Genomic DNA, 22,500 nt, shown 5'->3' with positions numbered 1-22,500 from the left:
TTGTGTGAGATTCTAACAAGAATAGATTCTTATCATCACAATTTTGGCACTTCTGAAATTTGTTTAGTAATTTACCATCAGTTATTGATCAGTAAGTATTCTCTTAATTTGATTTGCACAACGAGAATATTGCTTTTTATAATTATTTAGTTGTCTCTAGGCATGACAGAAATAGTATTCCAAGCATTGATTTATTACCATGGTGATCTTGATTCAAATGCAAAGATTTCGTTCAGTTATTTAAAATCAATGTTTGAAAAGTATTCGTAACACAGGTATACCAGAGTAATTTTCCAATTCTTCAAAGCTGTTCAGTAACATGTCTCAAATAGATCAAACTAAACATTAAAAAACCTAAATCAACAAAAAGTATCCTTCTCAACTCCACTATATATATATTTATTTATATATATTCTAACTGGATCCTACCTGCGAGGTCCTGCGCTGTTTATCTTGATATGAGATCATCATGTCGCGCACATATGGTTGTGATGCATGTGCCTGGTGTACCCTTATCAGACGGGTAGTCATGATGGGTATACTGGGCTTTGTAAATTTTACCCCAGTGTTACTTTGATAGCATGCACTGCTCTCTCACTCAATAATAATAATAATACTAATACTAATAATAATAATAAATAACAAACTTGTAATTAAGTACTGTGAAAACTGCATTATTTAGTCAGGTTACTAAATCCTGATCAATCAGTTTGTGTTACTGTGAAATGGAAAGAACAGCTTCAAAACTGTATTATTTTTAAATATAAACAAAACTTATACTAATATATCTACTCTGCTTAGATTTATTTTCCTTTTGTACCCCATATATAAATTTATTTAGGGCTGATTACAATTGGACTAATAGATTAATGTAAATAATATAGTCAATTATATATATATATATATATATATATATATATATATATATATATATATATATATATATATATATATAAAACAAATAATAAATGAGTATATGCATATATACGTACAGGTATGTGCATACCTACGTCTACCTGTATATATATAGGTGCATATCTGGGTACAGGACATTGCAAACAAAACGTAGACAAGAAAATAATAATAACCAGAGTACAGAAAACACACAAGCCACATAGAGAACATTTTCCTTCATCAGCTACCCCCGTTTTAACACAGGCAGTGGTTTCAGTCATTAAACGGCAGTCATGTAGGTATGTTGCCTTCAAGTATTTTTTACCAACCTTTGCTTTTCAAGGAAACATAACTCTAGTTGTTAGAGCAGTATAAATACCACCCAGCGCACCCACATATATGTATATGTGTATGTGTGTGCGTGTATATATATATGTATATATATTGTGAGTAATTCATATGTCTGAAAAAGAAGCACACTCTAAAACATTAGAGCATTAACACACTGAGAAGGCTGGTTGTTATGGCAAGTCAGAGAGTGACCATTGGTTTCACACCTATAAAGCACTTAGCTGTGTAGGCAATTCATCAGACTTGAACGGCCAGAGGCACATAACTTCTCTACAACTGGAGTGAGGAAAATGTCATGGCCAGTTAGTTTTGTAAACAAAACCTGTATCCTGAATAAACCCTGCTGATAAGCTTTTGGACTTACAGATAAGTGCTTTATGTTCATATGTATATACATTATATATATATATATATATATATATATATATAACTTTTATAAGTAATATTCTAAAAGAAATATTCTAAAAGAATATATAACTGAACTTATGTTGAGTGCTCAATTATTTTGAGCAAATAAATGTGTATATAAATGTGTATATATCCGCGAAACGATCGTAAGATATTTAACTCTTTAAATTTTAGGTTCCTTTATATTTTATATTTTAGACTTTACAATATTCATGCTTAATTACACATAAATTTTTATATGCATATATATTCACACATATATTTATCTATATTCAGATTTTTATATATATTGATATTTATATTTCATATATTTATATTTTAAACTTTAAATTTATTATGTTGCCGTGTCATGTTGGATGTATGTCTTTCAAAATATTAAATATTGATTTCCTGAGTATATTATTGATGAATTTATGAATTTATTAATAATATAAAAACACATATATACACACACACATATATATATATACACATACACACACACACACACACAACTTACACACAATGAGCTTCTGTACAGTTCCTGAAAATTAAATTCCACTCAGAAGATATTAGTGAACCTAAGGCTACAGTAGAGGACATTTTCCTAAGATACTATGCAGTGGAATTGAACCAGTAGCAACCTGGTGATGTGAAATAAATTTATTAGCCTCATAGCAATACCTGCTCTTAAGAGCATTTAATTTCTGGGGTTTTTTTTTGTTTTCTTTATTTATATTTTACAGATTTCACTCACCGCACTGCAGTTTTGCAATTGGTTTTAGTAAAACCTCAGTATTTATTTCAGTTAAGTGCTTATTTCATCAATTTATATTGATTGATTGGTGACTAAGTTATCGTTTTAATGCACCAGCACTAGATTTCCAACCAGGTACATTGTGTCAAAATTGATTTAGTAACCTGAATAAAGAAATAGATTGGACAGTGTTTAATCACAGGTTTATACTTTATAATTATCTAGTGCCGGTGTTATGTAACAGCTTCCATGCTGGTGACACATAACAGCTTTTGTGCCCGTGACACATAACAGTTACCATGCTGGTGACAAGTAAAAGACACCCACTACCCCACTACACCCTTGGAGTGGTTGGCGTTAGGAAGGTCATCCAACCATAGAAACCAAGCCAAATTCAGGCCGGAACTTGGTACAGCTCTCTGACTTATTAATTCCAGTCAAGCCACCTAACTCATGCTAGCTAGGAAAGCAGACGTTAAATGATGATGATGATGATGAATTATCATAGTACATGGGACGTTTAGAAAAATAAATGTAATGTCAGAACAGCCAGGTCTCAGTAATTAGACAAATACAGGTATATCAAATACCATACAGTGTAGATTCTTTATTTATTAAAATTATTCCCACTTCCAAGAGGACGAGTCCTAATTACCAATGGCAATTTATACTGACCATTCTGAGTAATTTCTCTGAGCTCATTTTTGTTTAAATTGTACAAATCACCTGAGCCATAAATGTTTCTTTTACCTTTTATCTTTTCATTGTTTCAGTCATTAAGACTGTGGCCATGCTGGGGCACTGCCTTGAAGAATTGTATTTTTTTTTTTTTAGTCAAATGACTGAAGTGATTCCAGAGCTTATTATCTTAAGTCTTTGATACTTATTCTATTGATTACGTTTGCTACATAATGGGGATGTAAACACCCAAACACCAATTGTCAAACGGTTTTGGGAGACACACAGAGACACAAACACACAAACACACACACACACACACACACACACACACACACACACACACACACAAAAGCACACAAGCACATGCACAAACATGCATATGTGCACACACTGCACACACACATGACGAGCTGCTTTCAGTTTCCGTCTACCGAATCCACTCAGAAGACTTTGGTCAGCCTGAGCCTATAGTAGAAGACACTTGTCCAAAGGACAACACAGTGGGACTGAACCCAGAATCACGTGGTTCGGAAGCAGACTTCTTACCACACAGTCATGCCAGTGATCTCTTTTTTGTAGGAATCTAAGTTCTTTGATTACTAGAGATAAGGTTGGACAATTATCATTCTGCTGCAGCCCATTGAAACTAAAACACACATCCACAACTGTCCTCTTATTTCCAGACAATAAGCTTGCTTTTTTATTTAATGGCAAATCAACTTTGGAGAATTCTTGATATTCCAGACTATCTTCCCTTCTCATGGAGCAAGCTTTAAATGTCATTTGGAAATTATGACACACTCTCTAAAAGTAGATATGATCTTAACCCATTACCTCCCATAATTCTATTAACTGGAATTTTTTTATGAAACTTTGATTTGTAGCATAAAACAGCCTTAGAAACATGCTGGAATGATCAAAATAACATTTTAAATAGAAATCAGTGAGATATTGGGTGAAAAATTAGCAAACCTCATTTGAATATCAGAGAAATGTACCTAGTAGATATAGCAAAAAGGTTAGATATGTGTAAATATTGACAGATAATTAGGAAATTTGTAATTTTTAAGTGATCTCATATGAGATCACTGGTAGGTAATGGATTAATAAATCAAGAATTTGCTTTATGGTATTTGATATAAATATATTTGTCTATGTTCTTCATATACATGCCATAGGCCATTCTGAGCTATTTCTTTTTTTGGACATTTTTGTTTAAATTATGCAAAATACTCAAAAATTTTATATACTTTGATAGCAAGAATTTCTTTTTACTTCGTGTTTCTTTCTTTTTTTGTTCTTTGTACCACGGGACTTGTAAGGTCAAAAGGTCAATTAGCCAGTTTTCCAGAGTGTGTAAGTTACCAAAATCACAACATTATCACTGAAATGGTCCATTGCAGGATTCAGCACCAACAGTTTTGAGGGGAGGGAAGAACTTGACTGACATTTTATTTTATTCCCCCTGAAGAAATGAAAGGCGTGGTTAACCATGATGGGATTTCAAACCAGAACATACTAACACTGCTTAGCGGCATTTTGTCTGCCGTTATGTTCTGAGTTCAAATTTCACCAAGGTCGACTTTGCCTTTCATCCTTTCAGGGTCGATAAATCAAGTACCAGGTCGATATAATCGACTTAAACCCTTTGTTTGTCCTTGTTCGTCCCCTCTATGTTTAGCCCCTTGTGGACAATAAAGAAATAAGAACATACTAACAATTCCACAGCTCAACACATTTTTCTTTATGTTTACCTTGATCTATTTAACACACCCATGATAAACATAGACACAGACGCAAAGATATATTCAATATTCTTCCACAGAGATTTCATCTACTGAATTCCACACATAAATTGTAAATATTTTCAAAATATGAATTTGATAATGTTTTATACATACCAGTGATGAATTCATAGCGTGCCAGAAATCCTCTACCTCGAACAGCCCCATGAGTGTTCAGAATGAGTACTAAGCGTGGGTTTTCGCTGGTTAGCTCTGGAGGTAACAGCTCTCCACAGAACTTATCATGATATTTCTTGGAGCTTATTTGTCCCTTGAGGTTCACCGCCAAGTAACCAAGCATGCAACTGTAAAAGTAGTAAATAAAAACATGAACTAATATACAACTAATATATTTAATTCCTTTTATAGATATTTCTTGGTTACTTTCTAATGACTATTACAATAATGGAACAATAATGTAATTATGTATTGTCTTATACTAAAGACAATGACTAAAGACAATGAACGATTGAATGATGGAGAATCAGAGTTATATTTAGTTGCTGGTATAAGACATTTGTTTCCAATGACTCCCCCACCTTTCTCTCTCAATCGCTCTCTTGATATGTATATGTGTGTGTGTGTGTTTGTGTTTGTGTACATGCATGTATGTGTACTTATATAAGTATATGGCAATTTAACCTTGTTATTAAATTTCTATGACAATTTTAGCTGCAGGCATTTCTAAGAATTCACAGATAATGGAGCCATAGTTCAATATGGTGCTCTTTAGAGTATCGCTCAATGAAAAATGTACAGAGCCACCTTCACAGTAAAGATTCTTAACCTCTGCTTCAATACAAAATGTGTATATATTATATATGCACACACAAATACACATATATTCATATGTAAAGATTGGATTGTAATTAACACCTGTTGACAAAGGACTCTCCCTGATGTAGTGTCTTGGTTATTTTTCACCATCTCATACCAAATCTTCTTTAGTCTCCCTCTTATACAGGTACCATTCAATTTGGTTACTTAGCATTTGCTTATGCAGCTGCAATCACCCATTCACATCCTATGGCCAAACTCACACAGTTTCTTCTCTTCCACACTACGTTTGATATCTTTTTGTCATTCATGCACACAAACATGACACATCCAGTGAAGCATACCTGCTTCATGTCTTTTTAGCCTTTACCAATTCTTCGCATTCAAAGCCCACATCTCATTGCCCAAGCATTAATGCACTTTGCACACAAGCATTGTACAAGCTGCCCTTTACTAGGATAGAGAAGCTCTTTGTAGCCAGTGGAGGTAATTATTTCAACACTTTCTCCATCCCAATCTTATTCTGGTTACCACACTTTCAGAACACCTATCTCTAATATTAATTAGGTTACCTAGGTAACAAGAGAGTCACATGTGCTTCACCCATTTTAAATTAGGCTACCAAGGTAACAAGAAATTTCAATCATGTTTAAGGAGCCATTTTGACATGGAGAAATTAATGTTAAATGAACAAATAGGTGTGACAGTGTCAACATGCAGGCTGTGCATGTGTGTGTGTATATGTGTTATAAATATAAGCCACCCAAAGACAATTTCAAAATTACACTGATAAAAGCAGACAAATACATAACAAAGCAAAGAGTTACAGAAATAAAAGTATTCATTTCCACAGATTAACTGCTATTTAAGGTTCAACATAAAACAGAAATTATTCTTTATGACAGGCTTCTTCCAATATAATTTACCATTAATGTTCTGCATCACATTAACTGATTAACAGGAAATTTTAGAAATATACTGCGTAGCGGAAATTGATCAAGAATATCAAAGAAAAACTACGATGATTTAAAAAATAAATCAAAAACACGATACTTAAAGAACATGGAAAGAAATAATGATGAATGAATTTGTTACATATATAATTACACATAATTAATTTGTTTGTTATATCTGTTTCAAAAGTATCATCATTTTGATGGAAGGTAAAAGAAAACAGCAAACAGTGAATATCCTGCCTTTCCCAAGATTAACTGTTTTATTGATATCATCCATGATATCAATAAAAATTGATAGCAAAACTAAACACCGTAAAAATTTATCTCTACATTAGGGTAAATCATATCTATAAGCTACAATATCACTGGGACTGGTTATACTCTCTCTTTTACTTGTTTCAGTCATTTTGACTGTGGCCATGCTGGAGCACCACCTTTAGTCAAGCAAATCGACCCCAGGACTTATTCTTTGTAAGCCTAGTACTTATTCTATCGGTCTCTTTTGCTAAACTGCTAAGTTACGGGGAAGTAAACAATTCAGCATCGGTTGTCAAGCGAAGTTGGGGGGACAAGCACAGACACACAAATATATATACACATACAAACATATATATATATGACAGGCTTCTTTCAGTTTCCGTCTACCACAAGGCTTTGGTCGGCCCGTGGCTATAGTAGAAGACACTTGCCCAAGGTGCCATGCAGTGGGACTGAACCTAAAACCATGTTGTTGGTAAGCAAGCTACTTACCACACAGCCACTCCTACGCCTCAACAATTTAAATATGATAAATGGTTAAAATATACTTCATACGCAGAAGATTAATGCTTTCAGCAGCAATCCACCAGTAAGTGTCTAATTGAAAATGTTTAAAATTAGATTCAAATCTTTAACTGAAATCTGTTTGCTACATAAAACATATGACATCTCTGTAGGTAAACATATATCTTTTAATAAGTTAAAAGTTAGTAATTTCACTAAGTATCTTGTAATTCTTGTTTATTTTCAAATATGAAATTCAAAGGTGACATTCTCCAGTGCAACAGACATGTTGCACTGGAGCTATAACCTCTCAATGTAGAAAAGTTGTGGCTTGACCAGGAGAGACTCATATCTGAGCAATGCACTTGACTCCAAAATTCCTTCAGAAGAATATCATTTTGGCCAGTAGTATTTGTAAACATACCGGTATGTCCTGCATTATGATGAATTTCATCGTCTGTGTGATTGGTCCCAACAGTATACCTCACTGACTGACACTACTTACTGAGTCTGTCCACTATTTATTGGTTGTGGACCAGCCCACTTCTCACCTGGGGGTGCCCACCACAACACATACTCTTGCTGGAAACGATTGCAAGACAAATTCTTCAAGCTGAGCCAACAGGTAGAAGATTAGAGGTAGAACAAAATTAAAATGGTTGGATGATATCCATAGCTTTAGTTGGTCACACTTGGGAATCCAGATGGAAAGTGTAATGACAGTTGCTTTTGATAGCACCGAATGGAAGAGATTCTTGAGGACTCTGTCTCAATGATCTTCCCAGGAATAGTGGGTAGAGAAAATGGGTAGAAATGGATGGATGGAGAGCACAAAGGTAGTATATTTCTTATTAGAAAAGGCTAATTTCTAAGTGGTAATTTTATAAGAACTTGAAGGTTAACAACAATATATTTACAGATGTGAAACCTCTATAATAACAGTAGAGTCATATTATGAATGAGATTCCAAGTCACCTGACTGTGTCTTTATCATATTGTTAGAGACATAATTTTACAAAGGTTAATAATCTTTCTTTTGATACATTTATATTAAGTTTCTTTCAACAAAATTGTCATCACAACTTGATAATTTTTTTATTATTTATGAGACAAGGTGAGTTTTGACATCATGGTCATGGCACTTCTTCAAAGATGGTATAAATAATGACTCTCATTAATGAAATATATCAACAGTTAATCTTTTCCTGAACCTTAGTTGTTTTTATTGTTGTTGATCAACTTTATGTCAGCGTTATGATCATAAGCATTCCATCCATAAGCATCTCAGTTTTTTCAGACATAATTAATCTCATATGACATTATCCATTACATCCTTCCTTTCCTTTTCATGATGACACTTATGATTTGAGAGAGATTTGACTGCTATTTCAAACATATTCAGAGATCCCATACAGGCTCACACCTTGGCTTGATAGTAGTCCATATGGTAGGTGCTTAAACTAGGTTTCTGACATGTAAAGTACATATTGATTTAGATATGAGACTGGAAAGACACAAGAATAAGGAAGGTCTTAGACCAGTTATGGACAAACTGCCGCCTGTTGAACTTTCTAAACGGTATGCCTCACAAAATATAATCTTGAACTTCTTTTTGTGGGCTGTGTGACAATGAACTATATTTCATGTGGCTGGCTTCTCAGAAACAGTTGCTCATACCAGTTCTAACCAAAACAACATACACACTAACTTCTTTTCGAGAAACTCATTTTCTTTTTCCTTTCTTGGCGATGTATATTTCTTGGATTCTAGTTTGTTTCTTTATAGTTTTAATTAATTTTCTTAATAATTGCAATCACATTCATAAATTTTAATATTTTCTCTCCTTATGACTTCAAGAATTATCTTTTCTTTTCCTCACAGTATCATTTTGATAGGAAATTTTAAAGACATTAAATTGTAATAATAAAATACTTGAATCAACATGGTTCTCTTCCAGACAAATAGCAAATATTAGTTTTTATAATTTGTTAAGAACAAAAAATAAAAATAAAATGAAACACATACAAAATAAAAAGGTGAAGATGCAACAATACTGAAATGGCTGTTATACAATAACAAGTTCAGTGTCTCATTGCAGGTTCAAATATACCAATCAATATAACCCAGGTTCAAATATAGCCAAATATACCCATCATGGCTACCTGGCTGATAAGGCTACTCCAGGCACATGCATCACAACAATATGTGTGCGATGTAGTGACTTCATACCATGACAAACAGTGCAGGACCTTGCAAGTAGCTAGGACAACTGAAAAGCAAATATGTGGTACTGAGAATATTTGCTGTAGCCCATCTTTTACACTTAGAATAAATATGTACATGATAACGCTTCCAAACTGTTAAGATCAGATGCTATATGAGCTACTGCCTGGTATTGCATCAGGGCATCTTTTATTATTATTATTATTATTATTATTATTATTATTATTATTATTATTATTATTATTATTATTATTATCATCATCATCATAATTATTATTGTCGTTGTTGCTTTTATCCTTATTATTATCATTATTATTATTGTTATACATTTGACTTTTGCTTTGTCTTTATACAAGTTGGCTCCAAGTCTCATCCAGAGACCTCAAGAGACAACAAGTTAGAAGTTCATGTTGGTGTTATGTCTAGAGTGTCATATATTTGGTTTTGCACAAAGTATTATTCTAGAGAATGTTAAAGAAAACAAGAAAATTATAAGTTTGTTTTAAAGTTTGAGATTACATAGACAGCATTTTACATAGGATATGGGCAGTTCCCATGAGCACTATCTTTTGAATTTCTGCCATTTTGGGGTTTCCTGGTATCTGATCTAGGTAGTAATAAGCCCCTTTTGCTACTATTCCTAGGACACCTATGACAACAGGTATTGTTTTAGTTTTGAGGTTCCACATTTTGCTAATTTCTATTTCAAGATCTTTATATTTGCTTAGTTTTTGGTAGGTCTTGACAGATACGTTTATATCGATTGGGACAGTCATATCAATGAGGAGGCATGATTTTTGTCTGAAGTCTATAGTAGAAGACACTTGCCAAGGTGTCACGAAGTGAACCCAGAATAATGTGGTTGGGAAGCAAACTTCTTTATCAATCCATTTAGAAATCACCTATTGAAATCTAAAGCAGGTTTCTTTATATTATTTACATTATTTACATTTGATGGATATTTGTCCTCATCTTGTTTGTTGTTAACACAAGCCTTCATCAGGTGTCTTGGGGAAATTTTGAACCTGGGTTCTTATTCCTAAGGTATTTTTCAATGTAGTTGTTGTTATTATTATTATTATTATTATTATTATTATTATTATTATTCAGGTCACTGCCTGGAATCGAACTCAGAATCTTGGGGTTAGTAGTCTGTGCTCTTAACCACTATGCCATGATGGGGAACAAACACAGACCAAAAACACGCACACGGGCATATGACATAGTGGTTAAGAGTGCAGGCTACTTATCCCAAGATTCCAAGTTCAATTCCAGGCAGTGACCTGAATGATAATAATAATAATAATAATAATAATAATAATAATAATAATAATAATAATAATAATAATAACAACAACAACAGCAACCACAACAACATCGAAAAATACCTTAGGAATGAGAACACAGGTTGGAATGATAGAAATAGCAGTTAAACTGTCCTGAAACTATACCTAACCATCTTAGAAAAGAATACGTTGGTTATATAGTCCAGGACTGGGGAAAATTATTTCTTAAAATAACATATGAGGTTTATGGCTTGAATGCCTTCGATCATGAGTTTGCTTGGTCTTGACTGATTTAGAGCTAAACAACAACAATACCAACATCATTGTTGAAACTGAAATTATGCACCAGCCATATGGATTATTAAGGTTTGTGAACGGATTAACTTTTATCTGACTATGAGAAATCATTATTCATACCATAAACTGTTTTATAATTCTTATCTAGTTCAGTTTATACGATCTTAAAAGCAGCTGGAAACAAGATAACAGATGAAATCAATTTTGACTGACAGCAAAGTTGCTGATTGAGATTAACATATTGTTACAGTTAACTTATTGTTTTCACCTTTTATAATGATTTTCCATTGATGATATTGCAGCTAAGATTTAGACAGTAGATTCCACTAGAATAATGTTTAGTTCCAAATTTTATCAGTCAAATATAGATTGATATAAGAACTTATAAATGTCAATAATGATCTCACAGAAGACTATAAAGCTATTTAATCCATTGATTTCAAATTGTTTGATTTGCATTTTAAACACCAGCTGGCTACGATTTGAGCTTGAATAAAAAAAAAAAAAAATAAAATAACAAATAAAAAAATGATCAAAAGACAAAAGCTAATACTTATAGGATTTATGATCCCAAAACATAAATTTATCTCAGTTTAAAGTTTTCATTTTTTTAATTTTCATTATTTGTTTCCATCTTATGAGTTTAAATCAAATATTTCTGTTAGTCGATCATTTAAAAAATTTTTTTAGCTCTATACAAATAATGATTGTTTTTCTTGTAATTTAAACACACAAGACCCCTAATTTACAAAAGAGACAAATCAGCTGGTATGTTCGTGATTTTTACAAGGGTTATTAGCTGCAGAAATGAAGTAACTATAATTATATACAGCTATAATCTTCTTTGAAACTATATTTTGTTTTTGGCTCCAAGCAAATGTAAATTTCATATTTAAACGTACAAAACCATTAATTTACAAGAAACAGCAATCAGAAGGTGTGATGTTCATAATTTTATCAAGGGTTATTAGCTGCAGATATGAAGAGACTATAAACTTTTAGCTACCGTGTATCTAATGGATATATATCTTTTATTTTTCCTCAATATTTTTCTACATCTGGATTATTAATTTCTACTTACCACAAAAATAAATTTTTTAAATATTTATTTTTACTTAATTTTTATACTTGCATTGCTTAATTTAAGTTCACTGAAAACAATTGTTAAAAATTAGCAAAAGGCATGGTTTTGATTTATTTTCCTGTTTCACTGGGAAACAGAAAAGGAGAAAGAAACTCATGCATGCACACAGTATTTTATATTATTAGAAACTGTAGATAAGAAATGAATTTTAACCAATTAATCATTATTTTAAATCATATCTGAGGGTTGCAAACTTTTTGTTAGGCTGCTGATACTAAAAACAGAGCACAAAGCTAGGCAGATAGATTAATTGAAATATATTTTGTACAAATGGCATGATGAATGTCAAAGGCTCATGCACCAATGCCTGAAGCTACAAAGATTTATACTTACTATGGCATAGAACCAGGAATGTCAAAGTCCATAAATTTAATGCGAGCCTTTTCTAAGTTTTGTTTATCCATCAAACCATCAATATAATAATGGCAGGTCACATTGGCTGGAAAGTTGCTATGGTAACCTGGAGAGGATATAGTACCATTTGATTCCTTTGAACTTACAACTCGAACGTCACATTCTGAAAATAGAACGAAAATAAAATTTGAAAATTTGAAAATTTGCAACATAAAAGAGCAAACAAAATATTTCTTTTATTTTACATAAAACATACATTTTTGGGAGAAAAGATTATTTGCCAACATAACATGGCAGTCCTCGTTTAGGATGAATGTTGTAATTTAGCCACAGGAGACATCGTCTTCAGGGTCTAAATTACAGCAACATTCGTCCTAACCAGGACTACCATGTTATGTTGGCAAATAATCTTTACTCCAATGTATTGTTGCTGAATATCTCTCGTTGTGAGATATACAAATAGTAATTTTCTAAAAAAATTTTATTATCAAATAAGTGGTCACATTTGTAAATATTATTTACATTCATTTATATTCATATGTGTATCTTCATTGAAAATCAACCAATGGTAACAAGAACAAGAACTGAAAGAGCATTAATGAGAGAAATAATAGTTATTTTCTTCATGTCAGAAGAACTTAAGATGATTGCTTAATCAACATTTGAGCAACATTGAGACAAAAAAAAAACGAATGACACCATAAAAGGAAACTATAGATTCAATATAAAACAAATTTCTCATCTTAAATTAGTGTCTATTGTGGTGGCATGTCCCTATGAATTGTTCATCCATAAGGAGAACAAGGAAAGGAAATTTGTAACAAAATACAAGATTGGCTTCAAAGATTACTTACAATAATAATTCATTACAAGCAAAGCATTCTTGCACTTTTACTGATATAGTTTAAGAATCAATGGAACACCAATGGTTTTCTTGCAAATAAGACATCTATATGGTCATTAAATATTCATAGCTTCATCAACATAATATATATTTTGTCATCTATCTTCTATGTGGTTTTCAGAGAGGTAAATCTGACTAACAATTGTTTACCTGTTCTTTTTTCCCTTTAACTAATCCCTAGATATACTCACTCCAATTACTCCATGTTTTCATCTGATTGCCTCGATGAAAACCCATCATATATCATATAGAAGGAAGACTCAAGCTAATGAAGGAACCTCTACATGGTTGCTCAACGTACTAGACATAACTACCAAATCTCTCACATATTTCACTATACAAAATTCTAAAAAATGTAGACTACACTTGATAATATATTAATGGATGAGCAAAAATATGTGATAATTCCTACGATCATAGAATTGCCTGATTAAGGTTGACCTGGATTTAAACAAAACCATCAAGGTTAACAATAATGAAATATTTGTTTCTTGTTCTTCGAAATCTATATTAATATTCTTTAGCTTTACAAACTGATCTTTCAGCATCTCAGTTTTGATTTTATATATGTTTGTTCAAAACTATTCATCTTCAATACAGAATTTCTTAGTTTCACTTTATTCTTGAAAGTTAATATTTAACTCTTTTGAGACCAATTCACCTGAAACCACTTTAGTTCTATAATACAAAATTCCTGTTTTAAAAGTGATTATTTGAATCACATCTATCTGACAAATTAGGTAGAAACTTAAAATCATGGAAAAATATTAATATCTATCTGTATTACAATAAACATATTCATACCACACAAAAAACTCAATACCATCATTCTTCTTCATGAAATCTCTTGCTAATATTTAAAATACACTGTAGCCCTTTTGATAGCAACCAACCCGAGTCCATCTCTGGTGCTTTTGATCAAGCATTCTGCATTAAAGGGATTCAAATAAAACAAATAAAAACCTTCAATTAAAAATCCATGTTAATTTATATAACAAACACCAGGTTGATAATGGACAAAGTTATTTTAATAAATTCTTCATTATATCTAGAATTAACCAGAACAAAGACTATATATGTCAATGTAAGTATGATAGCAAAAAGGTTAACAATGTGATTGAATTAATCTCTCCAACCAATTCCCCAGAGTTGACCTAAATCATGACATCTTTATTTTCCATTCATGTTTTATATTTGTAATAACACAATACACTTCAAGTGCTCCCAAATAATATTTAACATCTGGTTCTTTTCTGACTTAGCATGAAATAACAACACAATCAAATGATGGTACATAAACATAATCTTTTCCAATATCTAAAAGTTCTTTTTATATTTGCCACCCATGTTTTACTGCCATAAAACATTGTTCCGAAATAATAATTAAGCAGAATTTAGATACAGCTAAAAAAAAACAAAAAAAAACTAAGACAAAATAAAAAGTTTTGTTTGGCTCTTTACTATCAATCGACTGGAAAAATAAAGTTTACTGTTCCAAGGAGGACGAAGAGGAGGAAGAAGAGGAAGAGGAACTGGAGGCGCTTTACATTTCTAATGCAGAAATTTACAGTCTGCTGGATTATTACTATTATTATTATTATTATTATTATTATTATTATTATTATTATTATTATTATTATTATTATTATTTAATGAATAAATGATTGGTGAATTATTACTAAAAACATCAAACAGCTGTATGGTCCAGATGCTTCTTCACACTATTTTCAATCATGTGAAACGATTCCAATATTATTATTATTATTATTATTATTATTATTATTATTATTATTATTATTATTACATCTTATTGCCTATCCTGTATTTTTGCTTTTCAAATTATGTTTTAATGACCAACTGACTAAAATAATCAAAACATTTAACAGCAAATCCATTTCACTACAGTTCAAGATTCACCGTTTTATTGATTTCATTGATTAAAAACAATGCAAAACTAATTTCATTATCTATTTATTTACTTATTTATTTTGATTTTTCTTGATTTTTCAAAGCAACATCATTACGGATTATTAAAAGTATGCAGCGTTTCTCCTAGCAATTATTAGGAAGATGCATGTGACATAGCATAGCTTGAATCCTTGATGTTTTAGTAAGTAATCCAGCAATCACACACTCATAATAAAATAACTTATTTTTGCATAGATATTCTTTTACTCTTTTACTTGTTTAAGTTATTTGACTGCAGCCATGCTGGAGCACCACCTTTAGTCAAGCAAATCAACTCTAGAACTTATTCTTTTGTAAGCCTAGTACTTATTCTATCAGTTGCTTTTGCTGAACTGCTAAGTTACAGTGACGTAAACACACCAGCATCGGTTGTCAAGCGATGGTGGGGGGGACAAACACAGACACACAAACACACACACACACACACACACACACACACACACACACATACAAGTACAATGGGCTTCTTTCAGTTTCTGTATACCAATTCCACTCACAAGACTTTAGTCAGCCCAAGGCTATAGTAGAAGACACTTACCCAAGGTGCCATGCAGTGGGACTGAACCTGGAACCATGTGGTTGCTAAGAAATAACAGATAACTTACCCTTACAAGGGTTTCTTGTTTGTATGGCACAATACACATTTGAGCGCTTTTAATAAAAACAAATCTAAGTTTGCTTGTGTGTGTGCGTGTGCGTGCATGTGTGTGTGTACATGTAAGGGTGCAACTTTGTGTTTGTCCCCTGTCACCACCTGGCTACCAGTGTTAGTTTGTTTACGTACCCCCATTATTTAACAGCTTGGCAAGAAAGATTGACAGAATAAGTACCAGACTTCAAAAAATATTTACTAGGATCAATTTGTTGGACTAAGACACCAAGTTGGTGCCACAGCATGGCTGCTGCCATCCAATGACTGAACCAAGTAAAAGATAATACATGTGACTAAAGCACATATTTCCTGGTAGTCCCTAGGGCTGTGGCATTGATATCTACTTCGATATCTGCGTTTTCACCTTCAACATTTTCTCTATCTACTGTTCATGTTTAGGCTGTGATTGCAACCGTGATAAAAATGTGGCTCGTGAGGTTAAATATGCATAAGCTATGAATAAGAGACTCATTCTATCACACTCACTGCCTCTCAGGTACCTTTACAGTTTAAATTATTGCAAGCCTCTGGACTCAGGGTTCCAGGTTTTGCTTTTCCCTATTAATCTTAGAATTCTTATGAAAAATTATGGATGTTGTACTTCTTTGACTAAACCATGTAACCCTTTTGTTACCATATTTCTGCTGAGATGCTCTGTGTTTCTTTCAGTTAATTTGAAATATAACAAAGAATTTAGTAAAATAACTTAATTATCATTAAGTTAGTGTTAGGAACATAAATTGTGACTAAGGTTTGGTGGAAGATTTTTAATTCAAAACTTATGTAAACAAGACATTTGTACTACAGAGAAAGAAGCGGTTTCAGCCAGGTTGGTATTGAAAGACTTTGTTATTCTAAAAATCAGTTATCGGTATTTTCTTGTACTGAGAGTTCGTTAAATTATTTATCATAAATGCACTAAAGTTGATTCAGATGTACCAAGAATGCAGCAGGTCACACTAATAGCAACAGCTATATTTTGCCTCCAGAACATTGAATGAAGAGCTTAAATGCATAGAAATATATCCTTTGAGTAATCTTAGCTTAATAATAAATAAATTAATAAATGGAAAATTTGGAAATTTTTGAGTGTGTGAGGTGCAGGTGGGGTTTGTATGTTAATGTATGTATATATGCATGTGTATGAGTATATATGAATATGTGCAAGTATGTGTGTGTATCTATATTTTATACATATATATATGTATATAAAGGATGATGAGGAAATATATATATATATATATATATATATGCATATAAAATGATGAGCATGTATGTATATATGTATATATAAAGGATGATGAGGATATACACATATACAGAATATACAGAAACACACACATATATATTCAGGAACATATATATGTATATATTTGTGTGTGTGTGTGTATATGTGTGTATATGTGTGTGGTGTATGTGTGTGTATATATATATATATATATATATATATATGCATAAACATGTGTATGTGTGTATATGTATCTATATATGTGTGTGTGTAGGCACATGCAGATATCTATATGCACACACACACACATGTATGCATGCACACACACACACAACTTAGCATTATTTAGTCAGACAGGAAGTAGGTGGGGAAGTGATTATTGTGATTGAGAGGTGTAGCGAGTAATGTATGTTTTGTGATGAAGGAAAGCCAAGAGGTGGGTGAGCGGGAGGTCATTGTGGGGATAAGATATGGAACAGGGTATGAGTCCACAAATGACTCCATTTCCATTGCACATACATTCACACATATGAACAAGCATATATATACATATACATATATACATATATATATGTATATATATATATATATATATATATATATATATATATATATATATATACTTATACCTATATTTACACATAAACATCACACTAAGCTCCATTATAATTAAGATGATTTAAAAAAATACATCATTGAAAAAAAACGAAAATTTATAGCATACAACAGTTTTTCTAATAAGGGAAAACATTGAAAATAGAAACGAAAATAAAAGATACAATATAGATATAAATAAATCCTAGTGAAGTGGAAAATGAATTTGAAGCACATTTCATCCATTTTTGAAATTCAAAATTAATCCATGTTACATTTAACAACTATTTTCCATTTAACTTCACTTATTTAGATACCAAGTGGAACGGTAAAATAAAGAAATATATGAATAAAAATAATAGTAGTGGTGGTGGTGGTGGTGGTCGTGATGGTGGTATTGGTGACTGTGGTAGTGGGGATGATGATGATGATGATGAAGGTGGTGAGTTTAGAGGTGTAATTCATTTTAAAAATAGATATTTGTATTTCAAGAGTGTACAACCTCTACATTAGAAAATATAATTACCATTGTTCCTATTACATTGATGTTGTACATACACACACGCACATAATATATATATATATATATATATATATATATATATATATAGATATATACCATCATTTAATGTCCATGTTCCATGCGCTGGCATTGGATGGACATGTACTATATATTTACATGTTTGTGTGTGTATGTATGTTTGTATATGTCTGTCCTTCACCATGAAAGCAAACAGTGTCTGTGTTCATATCACATAATTTAACAGCAGCAAATAAAGTCTACTGAATTAAAATACATTAAGGTAATGCCCCAGCACAGTCACAGTCCAGTGGCAGAAACAAATACTTTTAGAAAACACATATAATACATATATATATATATATATATATATATATATATATATATATAAAAGATAATAAGAGTGAAAAAACTACAGAAGGCTTGTGTTACTTGGTTAAAGTATATATTTAAATTATGTTAGAAAAATGTTAGAAAAATGTTATAAAAATGTTATAAAATTTTTTGGGTATATAAACATTGTATTTTGAGAAATAACCGGTTTCGTGTTGTCTTTTCAAATTTCTCTACTTCATTGTGTCGTGTTGTGTATATATACATGTTTATTTGTGTGTGTCTTGTTTTGTTTTACGTTAATTTGAATTGGTTAGGCCAATATGTTACTGAAGCAATATTTTATAACTTACAACTAGATGCCCTTCCTGTCACTGAACCTTACTTGTTTTTTCATGTTAGGGATCTCCTATCCACATGGTTTTGAAAGTGAAATGAGAAAATGATGGCTTTGACAAGAGAACTGCCAACAATAATATGGCTCGTATGTCATGACTTTTGTAAAGTGCAAGTGTAAGCAAACAGACTTGCACACACATGCATGTTCTCACATACATGCATACACAGAGACAGACAGACAGAGAGATAAATATATAGATAGATATAGACAGATAAATAGAAAGATAGAGGGAAGGCACAGATAGATAGATACATTTCTTTTATTAGCCACACAGGGCTCAACGAAGATGGGACAAATACAATGTAGAGCTTTTCTTTTTGGGAGGGGAAGGGGAAAAAAAGAGGGGTGTCGATCAAAAGGGATCGTAGGAAGGAAAAGGGGGGAGTTCGATCAAAAGGGATCGGAAAAAAAGGGGAGGGGGAGATCAATAGGGATCGTGTATCACACAGTAATGTTCTCGTGTAAAAGGAGGGGAGGACAGTTTAGGTTTGGCCGTGGAAAGAAAAGCCTACGGAAAAGACCACGGTAACCTTGGTCAATATTCTCATTGAAGAAACTATAACAGTAAGTGACTCTCTTTTGCCTTTTTGTTTTATTTTTTTTTCTTGTTCATAGGGTTATGCTCAAGATGGCTCCGTCGTTCACACGTGCCATCCTTGCTACATTCACCCATCTTTTTTTGAAGCATTCACTAGACAAGACTTCCCTTTCTACTCTCACCTTCCTCATCAGGTGATACTTGAAGAAGTTGATGAGAGATTGCCCAGAGAGGAAAGTCTTTGTCTCTAGACCTTTCAGACACATCCACCATACACATTCTTTCGCCATAGCCACAAGTACGATGAAAATAGCTCTTCTTTCCCGTTTAAAGGAAGGAGGCGCGACAATATTCACGAGATAGATAGATAGATAGATAGATAGATAGATAGATAGATAGATAGATAGATAGATAGATAGACAGACAAACTGACAGACAGATAAGTATATATATATACTGAGCTTCTTCCAGTTTCCATCTCTCCCATTCACTTACAAGGTGTTGGTCAGCCTGAGGGCTATATTAGAAGACACTCAAGGTGTCATGCAGTGGGACTGAACCTGAAACTTTATGGTTGGGAAGGAAACTTTATTATCACATGCTGATACCTGCACTTACAACCATGTAGCTATAAGCAAGCAGACAATGTTAACATGGTAACCAATATAGCAACAATAATGCTTATTAAAAATCTAATTGTTGGTACTAAGATCATAATTAGGGATAATTATAATTTTTCTTTTAGCATTTAAAAATTTACAAATATCCAAAAAAATTTCACCTCAAGAGATGAGTTTCATAGTCTGAAAATCATGATCTAAATAATGTTGAATTTATAATTTGGTAAACACAGAATGAATGGCACCAATAGTTACACAAAACATAAAACGTTACAGGAAAAAGTTAACCTATGAATTAGTTGGTCATATGTCTGTTAGAGTACATAGGTAGAATTGAATTGTCAGACAATTACTTGCAGCTTGAATATCGATGTCTGGATATTGCAGTGTGTAAAAACTAGATGTAAAACAGTAAAAAGACCAGAAAAACAAAAAATAATTTGTCTTATAGTAAAACTAGCTTCTCAATATATTGATATGTTATATTAAAGAGTGCGTTAAGTCTGACGATTATGTATCTGTCTGATAGGTGATGCACAAGGGCACGCTCTTTTGGAACAGTAGCCATGGCATTGTCTCAATACAAACACAGTGTAAAATAAATCAGTGGTATAGAAATAAACGATGTAAGATACAATTCTTAAATCTACAAATTAACTCTTTTATATGGAAACCATTTTAAACAAGAGGGAAGAAAAAAATAACATCATAGTCTTGATTTTTCTTTCATTGCATGAGATTTACTTTAACCTATAATATATTCAGTAATCAATATATAAGCAGTATAAGCAGTCTAACTTATAAAGAAGGCAAACTTCTGATTCACAACACTGATTTTTGGTTTAAAATTATGTTTACAAAACAATAAAACATCTTGAATTATAAATTGATTTATCGCTTTTCCAAAAATGAAGCTATTAATTCACCCCCTCTGGCTAGTATATAGAAATAGAAAGTTTTTGTTTGTCGTTTTTTTTTCTTCTTACTTTATTAATGATAGCAATAAGGACTTCAAGATATTTGAGCAATGAAGCAATTCTTTTTCTTTTGATAGCTTTTACTCAAATACATGGCAGTGTGGTTAAGAAGTTTATTTTGGCAAACCATATGATTCCAGGAGTGATTCTTCTGCATGAGAACTTAAATGAGTGACTTCTGTTACAGTGCTGGTTTGACCAAGACTGGGTGGAATTTATTACATAGCGACTACACAGATGCTAGTCATATGCATACACCATGCATCATGCATGTATGTATGTTTGTATATATATATGTATGCATGTATGTATGGTCACTACTGTTTTTAACCCTTTCAATACCAACCTGGCTGAAACTGCCTCTGGCTCTATTGTTTTCTAAGTTTTGAATTAAACCTTGGTTACAATTTATGTACATAACTCTATCTTAATGATAACTAAGTTATTTTACTAAAGTCTTTGTAATATTTAAAATAATTGAAAGAAACACAGAGTATCTCAAAATAAATACTGTAACAAAAGGGTTAATTATTTGAATTCTTCACCTGAGGAAGAAGTTGGTTTTTAACAAAGATACCAAAGCTCCATCGTTTGAATGTACATCACAAAAGCAAAGTCAAATTTTAAACTTGAGAAAAGTCTTGCATATTTTTACTCTGCTACTTACAGATTCTATTTGTAATGAGTGAGTTACTCTTTTACTTGTTTCACTCATTTGACTGCGGCCATGCTGGAGCAGCACCTTGAAAAGTTTATTTAGTTGAACAAACTGACACCAGGACTTACTTTCAAGCCTAGTACTTTATTCTATTGGTGTCTTTTGCTGAACCGTTAAGTTACAGGGACATAAACACACCAATATTGATTGTCAAGTGGTGATAGGGACAAACACAATTCCCCCACCACCACCACCACCACACACACACATATTTCTGTATATATATATATATATATATATATATAAGCAATGTTAATTCTCTAAATGAAGTATTAACAGTAACTGCACGATAAAGTGTAGTATATTGCCACTTAAGTGTGGCTGACCCCTAGGGGTGGATGTTACTGTTGCTTTTAGCCCCAGGAGGACATCTCCTCCAGCTGGCTTATCGACAC

At 32.3% G+C, this 22,500-nt stretch overlaps 1 protein-coding gene across 22 annotated transcripts in view; it reads right to left on the bottom strand.

Moving 5' to 3' along the window:
• The window catches only part of LOC106869227 (tolloid-like protein 2), a 1,141,949-nt gene that overhangs the window by 311,273 nt on the left and 808,176 nt on the right, over positions 1-22,500 (bottom strand). For all 22 annotated transcript variants that reach the window (XM_089358367.1, XM_089358378.1, XM_089358375.1 and 19 more), the window contains 2 exons: positions 12,633-12,816; positions 4,972-5,159 (listed from right to left, as the gene is read on the bottom strand). In XM_089358367.1, coding sequence (XP_089214493.1) covers positions 4,972-5,159; positions 12,633-12,816 — 372 coding nt within the window. The remainder of the gene's footprint in view (positions 1-4,971; positions 5,160-12,632; positions 12,817-22,500) is intronic.

This window comes from Octopus bimaculoides, chromosome 10, assembly GCF_046866305.1.
Source record: "Octopus bimaculoides isolate indiv1 chromosome 10, ASM4686630v1, whole genome shotgun sequence".
NCBI lineage: Eukaryota > Metazoa > Mollusca > Cephalopoda > Octopoda > Octopodidae > Octopus > Octopus bimaculoides.
Note: the sequence above shows the minus strand (reverse complement) of the source record. Positions and strands in the feature narration are given on the sequence as shown.